We start from the raw sequence: 18,092 nt of genomic DNA on the forward strand, positions 1-18,092 counted from the left end.
CACAGTCACTCACACCTCCTCTCACACGTTAGAAAACTTAACAAGTTAGAAATTAACTTAATACCGTGGTTTTTCATTGTGGACAAACTTAATGCCGTGATTCAGCACTACTTTCAAGTCAAGCTTTCAAAGTAAGAGACTTCTTTATTATTTTGCTAAAAATTGATTAGGTTGGAGTATGATTTAATTAATTAAATTTAATTTGATTGTATATATAGAAATTATAAGTAAAGTAAAAAACCTCTGTAAATTAATACTTTATAAATTAATAAACACTATAAAATAATAATTTTCTCTGGTTCAAAGTCAGATTGATATAAAAATTAGCTAAAATTAACCAAAATGCCAATGATATTTAAATCTCAAATAGCTCAATTATTTCACTAAAATTGTATATACGTATGTATGGCAAGTTGGCAACTAGAAATTAAGACAATGATATTTATCACGATAAATTAACAATTAAATCCTGATCGAAAGCAATTTTAGAAAAGAAACCATGTGCAAGACAAGTTGACTTTTATTTGTTTGTGTATATGTGGGAGCTAGAAGCAGGAGACGAACATCATCACAACCAAAAAAGTCTTTCACCGTACCTAAAAGAAAAAAGAGGAAAAAGCTATCAAAATTACTAGGAAAAAGCCATGGATTCCATCGGTGGATTTCACGAGGTGCAAAACGATGATAGGCTATTTCAGCTGGTATATTATCACCCAAAATACCAACCCATACCAAAAACAAAAAAACCAACCTTGTTCAATAAAGCAGCAAGCTGCGACCACCCTTCTCATCAACCCCTTTTCTTATGTCCTCTTCTACGAATATCAAAAGATAACTCCGATTCTCACACTTATAAAGTTAGTTATTCCCCGGAATACGTTGGCTCTACAACAAGAAGTGATAAGTCTTATGAAGATCCACTACTCCCTCTGTTTTGGTGCAACAATAAAGAATTTGATGTCGATGGTGGGTGTGACATATGCAGCGGCTCAAAGTTTGGCACAGACTATTATTTCTGTGTCAAATGTGATAAAGTTTTCCACAAAGAATGTGTCCAATCTCCATTTAAAATCAAGCACACTTACCATTCTGAGCATTTTCTCCAACTTTTCTGCCGTCTTCCAAGTGCTCCTGATATAAAGTGTTTATGTTGTCGAAGAATAGCAACATACCTGGTATATTATTGTATCATATGTGATGTTGTTATGCATACAGTCTGTGCCATGAAGTTGATACCTTTGGGAGGATTTTATGAAGTGGAAAACAATGGTAAACTATCCCAGTTGGTATACCATCACCCGAAATACCAACCCATACTACAAACACAAAGCCAAACCTCTTCCTCCGGTGAACCAACTAGCCACGACTTCCCTTTTCAACAACGTTTCTTGTGTCCTCTTCCACGAACTTTAAGAAAACCCTCTGATCCTCTCACTTATCCGATTTGTTATTCTCCCGAATATGTCGGCTCTACAATAAGCAGTGATGATCCGTATGAAGACCATTCAATAATGCCTTTGTTTGGGTGCAACAATAAAGAATTTGATGCTGATGGTGGGTGTGACATATGCAGCGGCTCAAATCTTGGTACAGAATATTATTTATGTGTCATATGTGATAAATCTTTCCACAAAGAATGCGTAAAGTCTCCACTCCATATCAAACACCCTTATCATCCCGAGCATTATCTTCGGCTTTACTATCGTCATCCCAATGCTGCCATTATAGAGTGTTTTTGTTGTGGAAGAATAGCAAAAGATTTGGTATATTATTGTATCATATGTGATGTTGTAATGCATACAATCTGTGTGATGAAGTCGATACCCTTCGTTGTAGACCAACCGAAACGTCATGACCATCCCCTCACTCTTTTTCCCGAACAGGCGCTCTTAACTTGCAACATTTGTGGTATAATCAGAAAAAACTATCCCACATACGTTTGTCTCAGATGCAGATTTGTTGCTCATAACGATTGTATGTATTCTCCATCCATCATCAAGATTTCACGTCACCACCATCGCATCTCCTACACTTCTTCTCTCCAATCCGAAGAATGGTCTTGTGGAGTTTGTCGTAAAAGTATTGACGGTGATTATGGTGCATATACTTGTGACAAATGTGATGATTATGCTGTTCACGTAAGATGTTCTCTACGAAAAGATGTGTGGGATGGAGTTGAACTCGAAGGTTTATCGGAAGAAGATGATATAACACAAGATGTTGGGCCGTTTGAAATTATATCTGAAGGAGTGATACTTCATTTTCTTCATGACCACTATCTTCAGCTCGAGGTTAGCATAATTTGTGATGAGAACAAGTTTTGCCAAGTGTGTGTTATGCCTATCTTTGAAGTTAACTTCTATTCTTGTATGGAGTGTGAATTCATCCTCCATGAAACATGCGCAAAATCTCCCCGCAGAATACAACATGTGTTACATCCTCATCCACTTAAATTGATCCGAATGAGTAGTAGTATATATGATAAGGAGAACTTCTTGTGCGATGCTTGTTATCGTTATTGTGGCGACTTTATGTATTGTTGTCCCATAGTGGAATGCGAGTTTGGTGTAGATGTACGGTGTGCTGCAATATCTGAGCCATTTGATTTTCAAGGTCATGAACATCCCTTGTTCCTAGCTTTACACCCAGACGTCAAGCCAATATGTGAGGTTTGTAAATCAGAATGTTATAAACAATTTAATTGCATCAAATGCGATTTTATTGTTTGTATCAAGTGTGCTACCTTACCATACAAAGCAAGGTATAAGCACGACGAACACTTTCTTAAACTTTTATGGGGGAAAGAGGTGTGTGAAAAAGATTGGTGTGAAGTCTGCGAGCGTAATTTGAGAGACACAAACACAAAATCCTTCTATTGGTGCAACGTTTGCTGCACTACTCTTCACACTGCCTGCTTGTTTGATGATGAACTTTATCTGAAACCTGGTCAAATCTGGAATGTATATGGGAAGGAGTTAAAACAGGTCAAAGTTGTTGCCAGAAGAAATCTTTCTCGACCACTTTGTGATTCTTGTAAGTACCCTTGCCAAGGCAGACTATTTACGATAGACAACCTCACAACATGTTCTATGAAATGTGCTCGTGATATTATATAAATTTATCTTTCAATCGATATATCAATGTTATTTTGTATTTTTGTTTTCTTTTGTTATTAAAGATGTAATTCGTATCTTCTGTAATTCAAATTTTAGACTTTGTTGTTTTTTAATTTTCAACAATGCGATTTTATTTTTTATTTTTGATTAATCTCTATTGACATAGGGAGGAGAGATCAGAAAAAGTGATGAATGAGTACTCTCCCTTGATCACATTTTGTTTCTCTTCTCTCAACCATATTTTTCAATCACCACCCCAGCGATGGGGATTAGGATGGAAGAGATCATCGGATCGCCGATTATCTAAACGACGATCCGATTCAATCACCGTCGGCGTCTCCGCTCGGATCTCCGACTTCGTCATGTTCTTCTCCATCCGATGTGGAGGATCCTGAATTAGGGTTCCAGATTGATTTAGATTGGACCGCTGGTAACTCGGAGGATCAGGTAGCGTTGAGATTGGAATCGCAGTTAATGGTGGCTTTGCCTGCGCCGCATGAGACAGTTGTTGTCGAATTGAGGGGAATTGAGGTGACGAAAGCTGAAAGAAATTTTTAAAATTAATTTAATATATTGTAATTCATGAGTAAAAGATAATCAAAATGAAAATGCCCAAAAATGCTATTTTTTAAAAAAAGGTATCTACCAAAAAAAAAGTATTTCTAAGTTTGAGTCTCTTCTTAGTATTTTTAATTAATAGTTCTATAACATAATATGTATCTATAATTAACATACACTTTAATTTATGTCGAGCTCCTATAAACTTAAAACCAAAGTTAGAAACTCTTACTAAATAATTAGAAAAGTATCACGCATCCCCACAAAAATATTTTTACTATTTAACTGAAATCATATTGACTATAATTTATAATTTACGTAGTTTCCCTACTAATTCTACAAAAATTGTAATTCCCTTAATGTATTTATGTTTTAAATGTAACCTTCGTAATTAATTCATCATCTTATAAATAATCAATTTTTGATAACTATATCCCTAAAGTTTAATAATATATAGACATAATAATCGTACTTGTTAAAAAAAAACAAAAAAACAAAAATCACCAAATCACACTCTAAACCACGCTATCTATACACGTGATCAAGACTATATCAAGAATTTATGTTGCAACTTGCTCAATGGTTTAATTTGAAAGACGACCGTTAACTTTATAAAGGACAAACAAACATGTGCGAAGGCAAACATGCATACCCTAGATACGATGAGAATCACATTTTGTTTCTCCTCCCCCATACATGTCCCAACAAAAAGGATGGATTCAGCGTATTTCATGCTCACACGAAACTATCTTAAAAGACCACTCCGATCGAAGTAATAAAGAAAGACTGCATCGAATTGTGTGAACAGCGACTGAAACCATTTTTTAACAAAGCTGATAGAAATAAAAAGGAAAATAATCTCCACCGACTCAATTGTTAATCACAAAATAAATAAATAATTAAATAACCTAATCGATAAGATAATTTTTGGGAAGCGAGAAAACCATGTGCAAAGACTAGTTTGACGAAAACCATGTGGTCGAAGCAGAATTGCAGAAACCGAGCATATCATCACAACCTACTAATCTTTCAATGAAAAAGAAAAGAGAAAGAAAAAAACTATCAAAATTACCCAAAACGATGGATTCCATGGGAAAAATATGAAAAAAATTGGATCATATGGAAAAAAAGTGGATAAAACTGAATCATATGGAAAAAAAATACTGAACCATTTTTGAAAAAGAATATCTCAAATATGTTTAGTAACCTGAAGACTATGCAAGATAATATACATACAGTTGTGGTAAGTGTATTTTACATCAAAGTTTGTTAAATGTGAAAAAGAAACAAATTACAGTAAGTGGTGGATGGAAATCAACTATATTAATATTACAAAACCAAATTCCAATGACATTTAGAACCAGCAACTCTTTCACCGAAAACAAAAACAAAAGAAAGAAAGAAAGAAAAAAAGAGACAGAAAAACTATCAAAAATAGTACCCAAAACGATGGATTCCATCGGTGGATTTCATGAAGTGGTACAAAAGATTAGCTTGTAACAGGTCAAATTTGGAGTAGCTGCCAAACAATTGGGAATACGGAGCAAAATTGACGTTGAAACCCCGACCAAGTCGAAGTAGTTATTGATCTTAATAAATTGTGGAGAACACATAATTTAACAGATCTTGACAGAAATGTAATAAAGAGAGACCAGAAGCGTAACTCATCAGTGAACATTAGTTATAAGAAAATAAATAAACAAAAGACTCCATCGAGATGTAATAAACCGCGAGTAGAATTCATTTCATATTAATTTTTAATTTTTAATTTTTCTGAAGAAGACCCTTAAGTTTAGAAACGAAAGAAAAAACATGTGCAAGACAAGTTGAACTTTGTGTGTGTATATGTGGGAGAAGCAGGAAACGAACATCATAACACCAAAAATAAATATTCCACCCAAAAGAAAAGAGAGAGAAGAGAGAACAAAAAAAAAAACTATCAAAATCACACAAAAACGCAACGATGGATTCCATCGGTAGATTTTATGAGTTGGAATCTCAGCTGATATATCATCACCCAAAATACCAACCCAAACCAAAAACACGAAAACCAACCTCCTCCGATAAAGCAGCCTCCAGCCACGACCACTCTTTTCAACACCTTTTTTTGTGTCCTCTTCCACGAATTATAAAAGAAGAAGTATCTGATTCTCTCACTTTTCCCATCAGTAGTTACCCCGAATACGTCGGTTCTACAACAAGAAGCGATGAAGATCATTCAGTACTTCCTTTGTTTTGGTGCAAGAATAAAGAATTCGATTCCAATGATGGGTGCCAGATATGCAGAGGCTCAAATTTTGGCACAGACTATTATTTTTGTGAACTCTGTAACAGAATATTCCACAGTGAATGCGTCCAATCTCCGGTTGCAATCATACACCCTTACCATTCGGAGCATTCTCTCAAACTTTCCTATCGTCGGGTTAGTGCTTCGCTTATGAAGTGTTTATGTTGTCGAAGAATAGCAACAGATCTGGTATATTATTGTACCATGTGTGATGTTGTAATGCATACAATATGTGCGATGAAGTCGATGCCCATTGGTGGATTTCATGAGGTGGAAAACGATGGTAAACTATCTCAGCTAGTATATCATCACCCGAAATACCACTCCTTACCACAAACACAAAGCCCAAACTCTTCCTCTGGTGAAGCAGCTAGCCAGGACCTCCCTTTTCAACAACGTTTCTTGTGTCCTATTCCACGGAATTTAATAAAATCCTCTGATCCTCTCACTAGTCCGGTTAGTCGTTCTTCAGAATACGTCGGCTCTACAATAAGCAGTGATGATCCGTATGTAGATCATTCAATAATCCCTTTGTTTTGGTGTAACAATAAAGAATTTGATGCTGATGGTGGGTGCGACATATGCAGCGGCTCAAATCTTATTTTTGTGTCATATGTGATAAAATTTTCCACAAAGAATGCGTCGAGTGTCCACTTCAAATCAAACACCCTTATCATCCCGAGCATTATCTCCGGCTTTACTTTCGTCATCCAACTGCTGCCAATATAGAGTGTTTTTGTTGTGGAAGAATAGCAGAAGATATGGTATATCAGTGTACCATATGTGATGCTGTAATGCACACAATTTGTGCGATGAAGTCGATACCCTTCGTTGTAGACCAACCAAAACGTCATGATCATCCCCTCACTTTTTTTCCTGAACAGGCTTCCTTAACTTGCAACATTTGTGGTCTAATCAGAAAAAACTATCCCACCTACGTTTGTCTAAGATGCAGATTTGTTGCTCATAACGATTGTATGTATTCTCCATCCATCATCAAGATTTCACGTCACCACCATCGCACCTCCTACATTTCTTCTCTCGAATCTGAAGAATACTCTTGTGGAGTTTGTCGTAAAAGCATCGACAATGATTACGGTGCATATACTTGTGAAAAATGTGATGACTATGTTGTTCACGTAAGATGTGCTCTACGGAAAGATGTGTGGGATGGAGTTGAACTCGAAGGTGTACCAGAAGAAGATGATATAACACAAGATGCTAAGCCTTACAAGATGATATCGGAAGGAGTGATACTCCATTTTCTTCATGACCATCATCTCCGACTCGAGGTCGACATACTTTACAACGAAGAAAAGCTTTGTGAAGCATGTGTTATGCCTATCTCTGAAGGTAACTTCTATTCTTGTATGGTGTGTGAGTTCATCCTCCATAAATCATGCGCAAATTCTCCCCGCAGGATGCAACATCCATTACATCCTCATCCACTTATATTGAAGATTGGATGTAGATATGATATGAATTACTTTCGTTGCGATGCGTGTGTTCGTGTTTGTGCTGGATTTGTCTATGAGTGTCGCATAGGAGAATGCGAATTCGATCTAGATATACGATGTGCATCAATTTCGGAGCCGTTTGATTTCGAAGGTCACGAACATTCTTTATTTCTGGCGTTACACCCCGACGTCAAGCCTGTATGTGAGGTCTGCAAATTAGAATGTTATAAACAATTTAATTGCATCGAATGAGATTTTATTGTTTGTATCAAGTGTGCTACCTTACCATACAAAGCAAGGTATAAACACGACAAACACTTTCTTACATTATTATGGGGGAAAGAGGTGTGTGAAAAAGATTGGTGCGAGGTATGCGAACGGAATCTAAAAGATACAAGCACTAAGTTATTCTATTGGTGCAACGACTGCTGCACTACTCTTCACATTGCTTGCTTATTTGATGACGACCTATATGCGAAACCTGGTCAAATTTTGATAATAGAAGGGAATGAGGAGATCAAGGTTCTTGCCAAGAGAAATCTTTCTCGACCACTTTGTGATTTTTGCAAGTATCCTTGCCAGGGCAGAGTGCTTATTACGACAGACAACAACAAAGCGTGTTCTATGAAATGTGTTCGTTATATTTTCACTGAAGAATCCAGTAAGTTAATTATATAGTTCTATCTCTGTTATTAATGTAATTTTTTTTTTTTTTTCGGTTATTAAAGATGTAATTTGTTTCTACTTTCATTCATATATCCAACTTAACTGAACCAAACTGTGAAGAGGTTCCTGAATTTCTTCCTCCCCCTCCCGGCTTTGAAGATATTTGAGCCGCCGAATGATGACATGGTTGTGTATGAGGTTGTTTCTCTATCTCAAAATACTACTATAAACTAGTGTCTGAGTTAATAAAAGCCGAAGAGTAGATGAAGAGGTAGCATTACTTCCCTTTACGCTTTACCCATGATAACAAAGAAGACCAACTTGTGAAAGCTGATCTCTGCTGTCTTAGTCTTTGTAAGCCCTTAGCCCAAATAACTTGAGTGAAGGGGCAATGTAAGAAGATATGGTCTTGTGTCTCTACAACTACAGAGCAAAGACAGCAGATTTCCGAGACTTGTAAGCTATGCCATCGTTGGGAGTCTAGTCTGTCAAAATTTGCAATCCAAAAGTTCAGAAGTTGAAAGCATCAACACAATAAATATATTTGTATTATTTAAAATTACTTTAAGAAAATTGAAATATTTCGGAAGTACATGTTAATGTAAATTATGAAATCTGTAATGTATTTTTTTTTTTTTCAAACCAGTTTTTCTGTCAAAAAAAAAAAAAATCATTTTAATTTCCATAATCTTAAATTCACCTTTCCAAGGAACGACGACGTTTCGTAGCGTCTCATAGATTATTTTGTATCATCAAGAAGTTAACCAAACTTAGGCGAGAGAGAGATCAGAGAAAGTGATGAATGAGTATTCTCCTCTGATCATCACTTCATCGTCATCACTCATTGATCTGATCACATTTTGTTTCTCTTCTCACAATCGAATTTTCAAATCCACGTTTACCGATTCTGATTCGAGTTTCTCCGATTTTGATTTCACCCTCCCAGCGGTGATCGGAGAATTTAGCCATGTCGTGGGGATTAGGATGGAAGCGATCATCGGAGAGTTTCCGTCTGAGTCTCAGCTACGGCGCCGATGATCTAAACGACGATCCGATTCAATCACCGTCGGGGTCTCCGTTCGGATCTCCAACTTCGTCATGTTCTTCTCCATCCGCGGTGGAGGATCCTGAATTAGGGTTCCGGATTGATTTAGATTGGACCGCGGGCGATTCGGAGGATCAGGTAGCGTTGAGATTGGAATCGCAGTTAATGGTGGCTTTGCCTGCGCCGCATGATACAGTTGTGGTTGAATTGAAAGGATACGGAGACGGCGATGATGGTATTATAGGGAATGTTGGATTAGAGATGAGAGTTGAGAAACGTAGAGAGCCTTTGCGAGCAGTTACATTGATGAAAGCTGCTGGTTCGGGTCAGCAATACGACGGTGTAGGTATCTTGACTAGGCTGATGCGTTCTGATATGATGCCTGCAGCTATTCCTGCACCGTCTATCGACGTTGCTTCTTCTTGTGGGGTGCATTGGAAGACTGTTACCTCGTTGAGTCTATCTGGTTGTGGTTTATTGGTACGTTTCTTAAATTTTTTAGAATTCTGGATTCTCTGCTTATATGGATAGATGCTTTTCAAATTGGATTATGCTGATCGGTTTTAAAATGTGTTGCAATGTTGGGCAGGTAATGCCAGTTGAAGTGACTGAGTTACCTCTCCTTGAGAAGCTATGCCTTGAGTACAATAAACTGTCAGTTTTGCCACCTGAGATAGGGAAGCTGAAAAACCTTAAGATTCTTAGAGTCGACAATAACATGCTTATATCGGTTCCAGGTGAGTGTCACCTGTCAATTCCTTATACTTGTTATTCGCATTATAATGGTAACAGAAATACATGTTGGTGGAACATTTATACTATTAACTTAGATTTGTCAGCTGATGTTGGTTGAAACTCTTGTGCAGTGGAGCTAAGGCAATGTGTGGGTCTTGTTGAACTGTCGTTGGAGCACAATAAACTCATCCGGCCTCTTCTTGATTTCAGGTTATTGTGGCAGAGAGCTGGTATTACTGTTTTGTTTATTTCTTGAATTTTTTAGTAGACTGATTACTTATTCTATTGGAATGCAGAGCAATGTCTGGGCTACGAATACTACGGCTTTTTGGTAATCCCCTTGAATTCCTTCCAGAAATTTTACCCTTGCATCAGCTTCGTCACTTGTCTCTTGTAAATATCAGAATTGTGTCTGATGAGAATCTAAGATCAGTAAATGTACAGATTGAGGTAAAAAGAAAACTCATCACACAATACGTTCATTCTCTAGATCATTAAGTTTCAAGCTAAGGGTGACTTTCCATGATGCCAGACTGAAAACACTTCCTATTTTGGAGCATCTAGGCACAAGCTAAGTGCCTTCTCTCCCCTTATATTCCGTTCCTCGTCTTGTCACCATCCTCTTCTAGCATCTACATTGGTGAAGATAATGCAAGATGAAGGAAATCGTTCTGTCATTGGTAAAGATGAAAATGCGGTGAGGCAGCTTATAAGTATGATAACAAGTGACAATCGCCACGTGGTATGTTGGTTTTTCTCTTCTATGCTATGGGTTGAGAAAAAGTCTACTTTTTTATGGGAACAATCACTGTAACTACTGGTTTGATAGGTTGAGCAAGCTTGTGTTGCTCTATCATCTCTTGCTCGAGATGTTGGCGTAGCAATGCAGCTGATGAAGTGTGATATCATGAAGCCAACTGAAACTGTTCTGAAATCTTCGACCCCAGATGAAGTTATATCCGTTTTACAAGTGGTGGTCACCTTAGCTTTTGTATCTGATTCCGTTTCTCAGAAGATGCTCACCAAGGATATGCTGAAAGCCTTAAAGTCCTTGTGTGCCCATAAGAATCCTGAAGTAAGATAGCTGCAATTTTGCCTTCCTAATAAGAAAATTATATGGTTTCTTCGACTGAGTTTCCTTTCTCTTAGGTTCAAAGACAAGCCTTATTAGCAGTTGGGAACTTGGCCTTCTGTTTGGAAAATCGTCGAATTCTGATTACTTCAGAGAGTTTGAGGGAGTTATTGATGCGGTTAACTGTTACACCTGAACCACGAGTCAACAAAGCTGCGGCTCGAGCTTTGGCAATTCTTGGTGTGTTTTTTGTGTATCAAATCGTCATTTTTGCTAGATACTCTAATTGGGCATTACATAAAACGTTTTTCTTCTGATGACAGGAGAAAATGAAATTCTACGACGTTCCATAAAAGGCAGGCAAGTACCAAAACAGGGACTGCGCATACTCACCATGGATGGAGGTGGAATGAAAGGTCTTGCAACGGTGCAGATTCTTAAGGAGATTGAGAAGGGAAGTGGCAAGCCTATACATGAACTATTCGACCTAATATGTGGCACATCGACAGGAGGAATGCTAGCTATTGCCCTTGGTGTCAAGCTTATGACACTGGAACAATGTGAAGAAATTTACAAGAATCTAGGTGTGTAGAATTCCCTTTGAGCTCTACAGCTTCGTTGATTTATTGGTTCTGGACTTTACTTTGAATGATTTTTCTTTAGGAAAGCTTGTTTTTGCTGAATCTGTCCCAAAGGACAATGAAGCTGCAAGTTGGCGGGAAAAGTTGGATCAGCTATATAAAAGTTCATCACAAAGTTTCAGAGTTGTTATCCATGGATCTAAGGTATATACAACTCTGTTGGTTCTTCTCTAGCGACATAAAATCAAAGAGCTAAACTTTCTGATTATGGTTTTAAGGAATTATCATTTTTGATTTTATTTATCGTCTTGGATTTAATGTAATTCTTAACCGGTGCTGCTGAAGCCGCATAGAGACTAAACAAATTATGTCCACTAAGGTTGTAAATAGATATGCTTGATAAAACCGAATCTTCTTGGTTCCGACATAACTTGGAATGTGGTTTTTAAATATACTGTCTTGCAGCACAGTGCAAACGAGTTCGAGAGACTGTTAAAGGAAATGTGTGCTGATGAGGATGGAGATCTACTAATAGAGTCAGCTGTGAAGAATGTTCCAAAAGTCTTTGTGGTATCTACTCTTGTTAGTGTGATGCCTGCGCAGCCATTTATATTTCGAAACTACCAGGTACAAAACTTCACCCTTTTTCTTTTGGTTTATTCTTGATTCTCTGTTAACTGGCTACGAAGTGTTAACCATTTCACATTCGCCTATCATGATCTCCCTCTATTTTGGCCCATTTAGCTCTCTTTTCTATTTGCAGTATTCTGTTGGAACACCGGAAATGTCATATGCATTTTCAGATCACTCAGGCGGCAGTACATTAACTTCATCAACTGCCAGTGATCAAGCTGGTTACTACAGGCAAAGCGCTTTTATGGGAAGTTGTAAGCATCAGGTTTGGCAAGCGATACGAGCATCATCAGCTGCCCCATATTATCTTGATGATTTTTCAGTCGGTACAAGTCAACTATCTCCCTTGTCAATCCTTATCCTCGATACTTTATAGTAAGTTTTTTACACTGATATTGTAAAAAAATATTTTTTCTTCTTTTCCAAATCACTGAAGACTCGTACCGCTGGCAAGATGGTGCAATAGTGGCAAACAATCCTACAATCTTTGCCATCAGAGAAGCACAGCTTCTATGGCCTGACACAAAAATTGACTGCTTGGTTTCGATTGGCTCTGGCTCTGTACCAACAAGGGTAATTCCCGTTCTTTCTCTTATCTGTGGAACTTAATTGATGAAATTGTGGCCCCAAATGACAATTATACATGGTCAAATTGTGGAAATAAACTTTGTTTGTATGAGAAAAACCGCTGAAATACATAGTGCGAATAAAAGCTTTGTTTGTAATGTTTAAGTAATTATTTTTCAATGTTGATCTAACTCCTTGTAGGTACGGAAAGGTGGATGGCGTTATTTAGATACTGGGCAAGTACTGATTGAGAGTGCATGCTCTGTGGAACGAGTCGAAGAAGCTCTAAGCACATTGCTTCCTTTTTTGCCAGAAATACAATATTTTCGGTTCAACCCAGGTAACACACAGCATTTTACAACATACAAGAACACGCTATCCTCTTGAACACCTAAGAAATCTCAGTTTTATAATCTATGTCAATTATCATAATGCATAAGTGTTTGATGTCGAATATAGTTAAGTCTTTACATATCTGGTCTATGCAGTTGATGATCGCTGTGGAATGGAGTTGGATGAGACTGATCCAGCGATCTGGCTAAAATTGGAAGCTGCGATTGAAGAATACATACAAAGCAATTCCCAAGTACTTAAAAACGTCTGCGAGAGATTAACACTCCCCTTCCTAAACGACGAGAAGTGGTGTGAGAATTTGAAACCACGGTTTATGAATGGAAAGCTACCAAATAGCAGAGGTATCTAATTCAAAATTTATTTGCTTTTTAGAAAAACCTTCTCTAACTGTTTGCGTTGTAACTTAGTAACATTTTTCTTTCATTCCTAAACAGTAGAGAGCAGTCCTTCTCTAGGATGGAGACGCAATGTTTTGCTTGTGGAGGCTCAGCATAGTCCTGACTCAGGGAGAGTAAAGTATCATGCTCGTGCGCTTGAGTCATTTTGTTCGAATAATGGAATAAAGTTATCATCATTACATGCTACTGCTACTCCTGGATGCCAGAAACCATCTCCAGGAACTGCTTTTCCCACACCATTTTCCTCTCCTCTTATAACTGGAAGCTTGCCTCCGAGTCCCCTTCTATTCACTCCTGATCATGGCCCACAAAAGTTCAATAGGTTGATTGATATGGTTCCACCACTTAGCTTGGACGGAGGTCATGCTGGAAAGACGGTTATGTCGCCTCCATCATCTCCTCCAAGACAAAGACAACTCTATCTTCCATTACGACAGATGCATGAAAAGTTACAGAATTTACCCCAAGTGGGAATCATACATCTCTCACTTCAAAATGATTCTAATGGTTCGATACTGAGGTCAGTCCAAACTTTTCCATTTCCATCACATCACACTCAAGTCTAAATAAAGTGATTCTAGTTAATTGATGACATTTGCTTTCTGGTTTAATGTAGTTGGCAAAATGATGTATTTGTGGTTGCTGAACCTGGAGATCTCGCTGATAAGTTTCTCCAAAGCGTCAAAGTCAGTATATTGTCAGTCATGCAAAGTAATCGCCGAAAGGCTGCATCGGTTCTTTCCAACATCTGTTCAATCTCGGATTTGGTGCGTATCAAGAAATGCTTCCAGGTTGGAAATATAATCCATCGTTATATTGGACGTCAAACTCAAGTAAGGATATGTTTTCATATTGACTCTTTGTGGTGTTAGTCTTATAGCTTTGGAAGGTTTATAAGTTTTTGATGTTACTTCTTATTGTAAAGGTGATGGAAGATGATCAAGAAATCGCATCATTTATGTTCCGCAGAACTGTCCCTTCGGCACACTTGACTCCTGATGATATTCGTTGGATGGTAATGTCACTTGACTTTTGTACATTCATTATCTCCTGCTAGTTTCATGTTCACATATTTTCATTTTTTGCATATCTGAAAAGGTTTATGCGAATATTATTGTCCATATGCTTATGCTCAGTTTGGTTGACGGGTACAAAACTCAAACTGTAAAAGCTAGTGATAAGCACAAGGCTGATAAGAAGATGGCCACATGTTCTCTTTTCACGTTAAGCTAGCTTGTAAGCCAAATTTTGTCTTATGTTTTGAACATGTTATCTGAAACAGGTAGGAGCGTGGAGAGATAGGATAATAGTCTTCTCAGGAACATTTGGACCAACACAAGCTGTAGTTAAAGCCTTTTTGGACTCTGGTGCCAAAGCTGTGATTGGTCCATCGAACGAGCCACAAGAGACGCCACTAATCACATCCCAAGGCTCATCTGAGTACAACATTGGAGACCAAAACGGAAAATTTGAGATTGGAGAAGAAGAAGACGAAGAAGAAGAAGAAAACGCAGTAACAGAAAGGGAAGAGATCGGACCACCAACACCAACAAGTGACTGGGAAGATAGCGACCACGATAAAACGAACAGAGACGATAAGTGTTGTGGTCTTTGGGAAGATGATGAAGAGGAAGTGTCTGAGTTTGTTTGCCAGTTATATGATCAATTGTTCAGAGAGAATTCAAGAGTTGATGTTGCTCTTCAAAAAGCTCTTGCCTCTCATCGAAAGCTCAGGTACACTTGTCATCTTCCTAATGTATAGAAAAAAAGTACAAATTTCTATTAACTATATACCTTTTTTGACCCGGGGGGAAAAGAAAACTTGAGAGAGAAAAAAAACAACAGTATCAAAGTTTTGTTCGTTTCTTCTGCAAATAAGAGTATCAAATAAGTTTATTGCTTTTGAAGCATTTAAGAGGTATGAGAAAGATACTGTTACTACTTTTTCAAGGAAATATAGATTCAAACTTATTTAGTGTTATTATACTACTCTGTTTCTAGAATTTGAAAGTCAGACAAAATAAACATCCCAATTACAAAAATTGAGAAACCTTAGATTAAAAAAAAAAAATCATGTATCATAACAGAAACTGTGGAATCTATGCTGAAGACGGTGGATTGTTGATCACGGCAACGCATGTGAGACAAGTGCTTAAAGACGAATCTAGGCTCTGGGATTATGGTTTCCCACTGCTTGCAAGTGTCTTAATCGTAAAAGAGATCTAGCTGGAACCCATGACAGTATCTCCTCTACCAAATCAGACAGAAGCTCCATAAGTGAATGAACACCACGGAATTGCACTTGGGACATAGATTCTGGTAGTAACTTTGTTACTCCAAACTTATTTTTGTAGGTTGTCTTTTTGGAATGTAAATCAAAAAGATAACGATTTCACATTAATCAAACATACAAACAAAAAAAGTTTAGTATGAGATTAACACTGTGATTCACAGATGATGCGATCTCCCCACAATGCCAAATTACACCACATTACAAAGAATTGTTTGCATCTGATTGACTTCGAACTCTAACCCTAATTACTTTCTTGGGTTTTACGTTAAAAGAAAAGAAAAAATGAAAAGAAAAATTAATGGTTTCAAGGATTGGAAAATGTATTTTTTATGAATCAGATGATGATGTCTGAGTAGCAGAGGCAGGAGCAGGATCAGTATTAGTGTTATCAATGACCTCTATAGGCTTAGCTAAGAACTCAAGTGCTGTGACCACATCTCCCATCAATGGCCTAGTCTCTGCTTCTTCTTGCAAACACATTGCTGCAATCGCTAAAGCTTGATGCAACCCTTTTACTGGGTAATTCCCTTCTAGATTTGGATCCACAATATGTGCAAACATCCTTCTATCTTTCAACAACGGTTCCGCCTGCAACAAAAAAAAAAAGGACTTAAATCAGTTCCTTCCTTCTCAAGCAACAACTTAAACATGGTAACAAGACTCTCGTTTGATGAAGTACCCAAGAGATCAAGTTTTGTTCCTCGGTTGGTCTATCGCCATCAATAGCTCGTCTTCCGGAAATGATCTCAAGGAGGACAACGCCGAAGCTGTAGACATCGGATTTAGCCGTGAGTTGACCCGTCATTGCATATTCAGGAGCACAGTATCCGTATGTTCCCATGACTCTAGTGGACACATGATCTTTGCCTTCAGTTGGTCCAAGCCTAGCTAACCCAAAATCCGATAGCTTTGAGTTAAAATCAGATTGTAACAATATGTTTGAAGCTTTGAAATCGCGGTAGATCACAGGAGGATCTGCGTAGTCGTGCAAATACTCTAGCCCTTTAGCTGCACCGTGCACTATCCGCATTCTCGTGAACCAGTCTAGACTTGGTGCTCCTTCTGGTAAGTCTTTATAGTGAAGAAAGATTTAAAACATTAGGATTACAATGCAAATAGCTTGATGATATAACAATGAAAAGGTCACAGCGTATATACCAAACAAATGATCTTCCAAAGATCCGTTGGGCATGAATTCATAAACGAGGACTCGTTGCTCGTCTTCTACACAATAGCCAATGAGATTGACAAGGTTTGGATGTTGAGCCAGACTCAATACCATCACCTCGGCAAAGAACTCCCTTGTTCCTTGCAAACCATTCCTGTCAAGCCTCTTTACAGCCACCACCTAAACTTCTCATCATCCAAATTAAACAAAAATTAGGAAACGTTTTCGCCAAATCAGCATACATACGTAAGATAATTTGATAGATAGAGAAATGACCTGATTGAGGCTGCTAAGGAATCCTTTGTAAACTCTTCCGAACCCGCCTTCTCCAATCATACAATCCATACTGAAATTATCCGTTGCAGCTATTAGTTCCTTGAACTTGAAGATTCGACCACAGTTCTTGACGTTCCCATACTTCTTTATCTCGTCCGTTATATACTTCTGCCTGCAGCTTCCTGCATTTATCAACGTTTCCATTTTCAGAAACTATCAAATTTTGAGAAGATTGAGAAGAGACAAACGTTTATGATGAGTACCTTTTCGGCGTGAACGAAATGTGAAGAGGGCGAAAAGTTTTCGGTTGTGGCCTCTATAAGCTGTAAGACCTTCATCAAATGAATCTCTAGGTGAATTAGGTCCAAGATGTTGTGGATTGATGAAACAAGGACAAAGCTTCATCATTTTCTCCTTTTCTTTCTTTTTTTTCTTTTCTTTTGTGTTCTTGATCTCTTCAGACAAAAACAAATCCTTTGAAATGAAATCCCCCCAAGGAAAGATTCGATCTTGTCTCTCTATACCGATCCTTTCAGATCCAAACCCTGTCAGGGCAATAAGAATCTGAAAGAAAGATCAGATCTTTCCTAGGAAAATGATGTCGCATGACAGGAGGTTCACAAAGTTTTGCTGTCTCTTGTTGTTGTTATATATAAATGTTTCCCATGTTAATTTGGATGTCTCTCAAAATTTGGATAAAAAGGATTATTCTTCTTCTCTCTTATTTTTAGAGGGTTTCTTTCTTCTCTGTTCGTTTATTTGGAATAAGCCAACGCGTCTGTCTCTTCTCTTACTTTTTTAACAAACTTCCAATCATATCTTTACTAGTTCGTGGTAAGCATGTAGAGATAATTAAACTTTGTATACAATTATACATAGTCATCAT

At 37.7% G+C, this 18,092-nt stretch overlaps 3 protein-coding genes and 1 pseudogene across 6 annotated transcripts; 3 read left to right on the forward strand and 1 right to left on the reverse strand.

Moving 5' to 3' along the window:
- The first annotated feature begins 497 nt into the window (after positions 1-497).
- On the forward strand, positions 498-3,725 carry LOC104714514 (uncharacterized). Its single transcript, XM_010431904.3, has one exon. It carries the CDS (start codon positions 645-647, stop codon positions 3,114-3,116), a length of 2,472 nt encoding a protein of 823 aa, XP_010430206.1. The 5' UTR covers positions 498-644; the 3' UTR covers positions 3,117-3,725.
- A 1,805-nt stretch (positions 3,726-5,530) lies between these two features.
- On the forward strand, positions 5,531-7,551 carry LOC104714515 (uncharacterized; annotated as a pseudogene).
- Positions 7,552-8,730: 1,179 nt separating this feature from the next.
- Positions 8,731-15,922, forward strand: LOC104714516 (phospholipase A I). 3 transcript variants are annotated; one of them, XM_087464129.1, is made up of 19 exons: positions 8,801-9,609; positions 9,719-9,866; positions 9,996-10,074; positions 10,161-10,314; positions 10,397-10,606; positions 10,694-10,939; positions 11,014-11,176; positions 11,260-11,520; positions 11,600-11,721; positions 11,983-12,144; positions 12,281-12,476; positions 12,587-12,723; positions 12,919-13,057; positions 13,206-13,412; positions 13,506-13,989; positions 14,086-14,302; positions 14,395-14,484; positions 14,752-15,203; positions 15,557-15,922. In XM_087464129.1, exons 1-19 carry the CDS (start codon positions 9,052-9,054, stop codon positions 15,693-15,695), a joined length of 4,164 nt encoding a protein of 1,387 aa, XP_087320255.1. In that variant the 5' UTR covers positions 8,801-9,051; the 3' UTR covers positions 15,696-15,922. The 3 variants fall into 3 exon arrangements, with proteins under 3 accessions (XP_087320257.1, XP_087320255.1, XP_087320256.1); XM_087464130.1 differs by having other exon boundaries at positions 13,509-13,989; XM_087464131.1 differs by lacking the exon at positions 15,557-15,922 and having other exon boundaries at positions 8,731-9,609; positions 14,752-15,450.
- On the reverse strand, positions 15,841-17,903 carry LOC104714517 (putative serine/threonine-protein kinase PBL23). Of its 2 annotated transcripts, none has more exons than XM_010431910.3 (5): positions 17,470-17,903; positions 17,207-17,388; positions 16,921-17,110; positions 16,442-16,833; positions 15,841-16,350 (listed from the first exon to the last, which is right to left on the reverse strand). In XM_010431910.3, exons 1-5 carry the CDS (start codon positions 17,612-17,614, stop codon positions 16,090-16,092), a joined length of 1,170 nt encoding a protein of 389 aa, XP_010430212.1. In that variant the 5' UTR covers positions 17,615-17,903; the 3' UTR covers positions 15,841-16,089. The 2 variants fall into 2 exon arrangements, with proteins under 2 accessions (XP_010430212.1, XP_087320258.1); XM_087464132.1 differs by having other exon boundaries at positions 16,921-17,115; positions 17,470-17,876.
- Positions 17,904-18,092: the final 189 nt, after the last annotated feature.

This window comes from Camelina sativa, chromosome 9 (genome assembly GCF_030686135.1).
Source record: "Camelina sativa cultivar CO46 ecotype springtype chromosome 9, ASM3068613v1".
Taxonomy (NCBI): Eukaryota; Viridiplantae; Streptophyta; class Magnoliopsida; order Brassicales; family Brassicaceae; genus Camelina; species Camelina sativa.

What these genes read in the sequence shown, in the direction of transcription:
- LOC104714517 (XM_010431910.3), bottom strand. Translation starts at nt 17,614, where the DNA reads ATGATGAAGCTTTGTCCTTGTTTCATCAATCCACAACATCTTGGACCT. An exon ending in TTTGGAAGATCATTTGTTTG is followed by an intron (nt 16,834 to 16,920) that starts GTATATACGCTG and finishes TTCACTATAAAG; the next exon opens with ACTTACCAGAAGGAGCACCA. An exon ending in AACAAAACTTGATCTCTTGG is followed by an intron (nt 16,351 to 16,441) that starts GTACTTCATCAA and finishes TTTTTGTTGCAG; the next exon opens with GCGGAACCGTTGTTGAAAGA.
- LOC104714516 (XM_087464129.1), top strand. Translation starts at nt 9,052, where the DNA reads ATGTCGTGGGGATTAGGATGGAAGCGATCATCGGAGAGTTTCCGTCTG. An exon ending in TATCTGGTTGTGGTTTATTG is followed by an intron (nt 9,610 to 9,718) that starts GTACGTTTCTTA and finishes AATGTTGGGCAG; the next exon opens with GTAATGCCAGTTGAAGTGAC. An exon ending in CAGTAAATGTACAGATTGAG is followed by an intron (nt 10,315 to 10,396) that starts GTAAAAAGAAAA and finishes CCATGATGCCAG; the next exon opens with ACTGAAAACACTTCCTATTT.
- LOC104714514 (XM_010431904.3), top strand. Translation starts at nt 645, where the DNA reads ATGGATTCCATCGGTGGATTTCACGAGGTGCAAAACGATGATAGGCTA.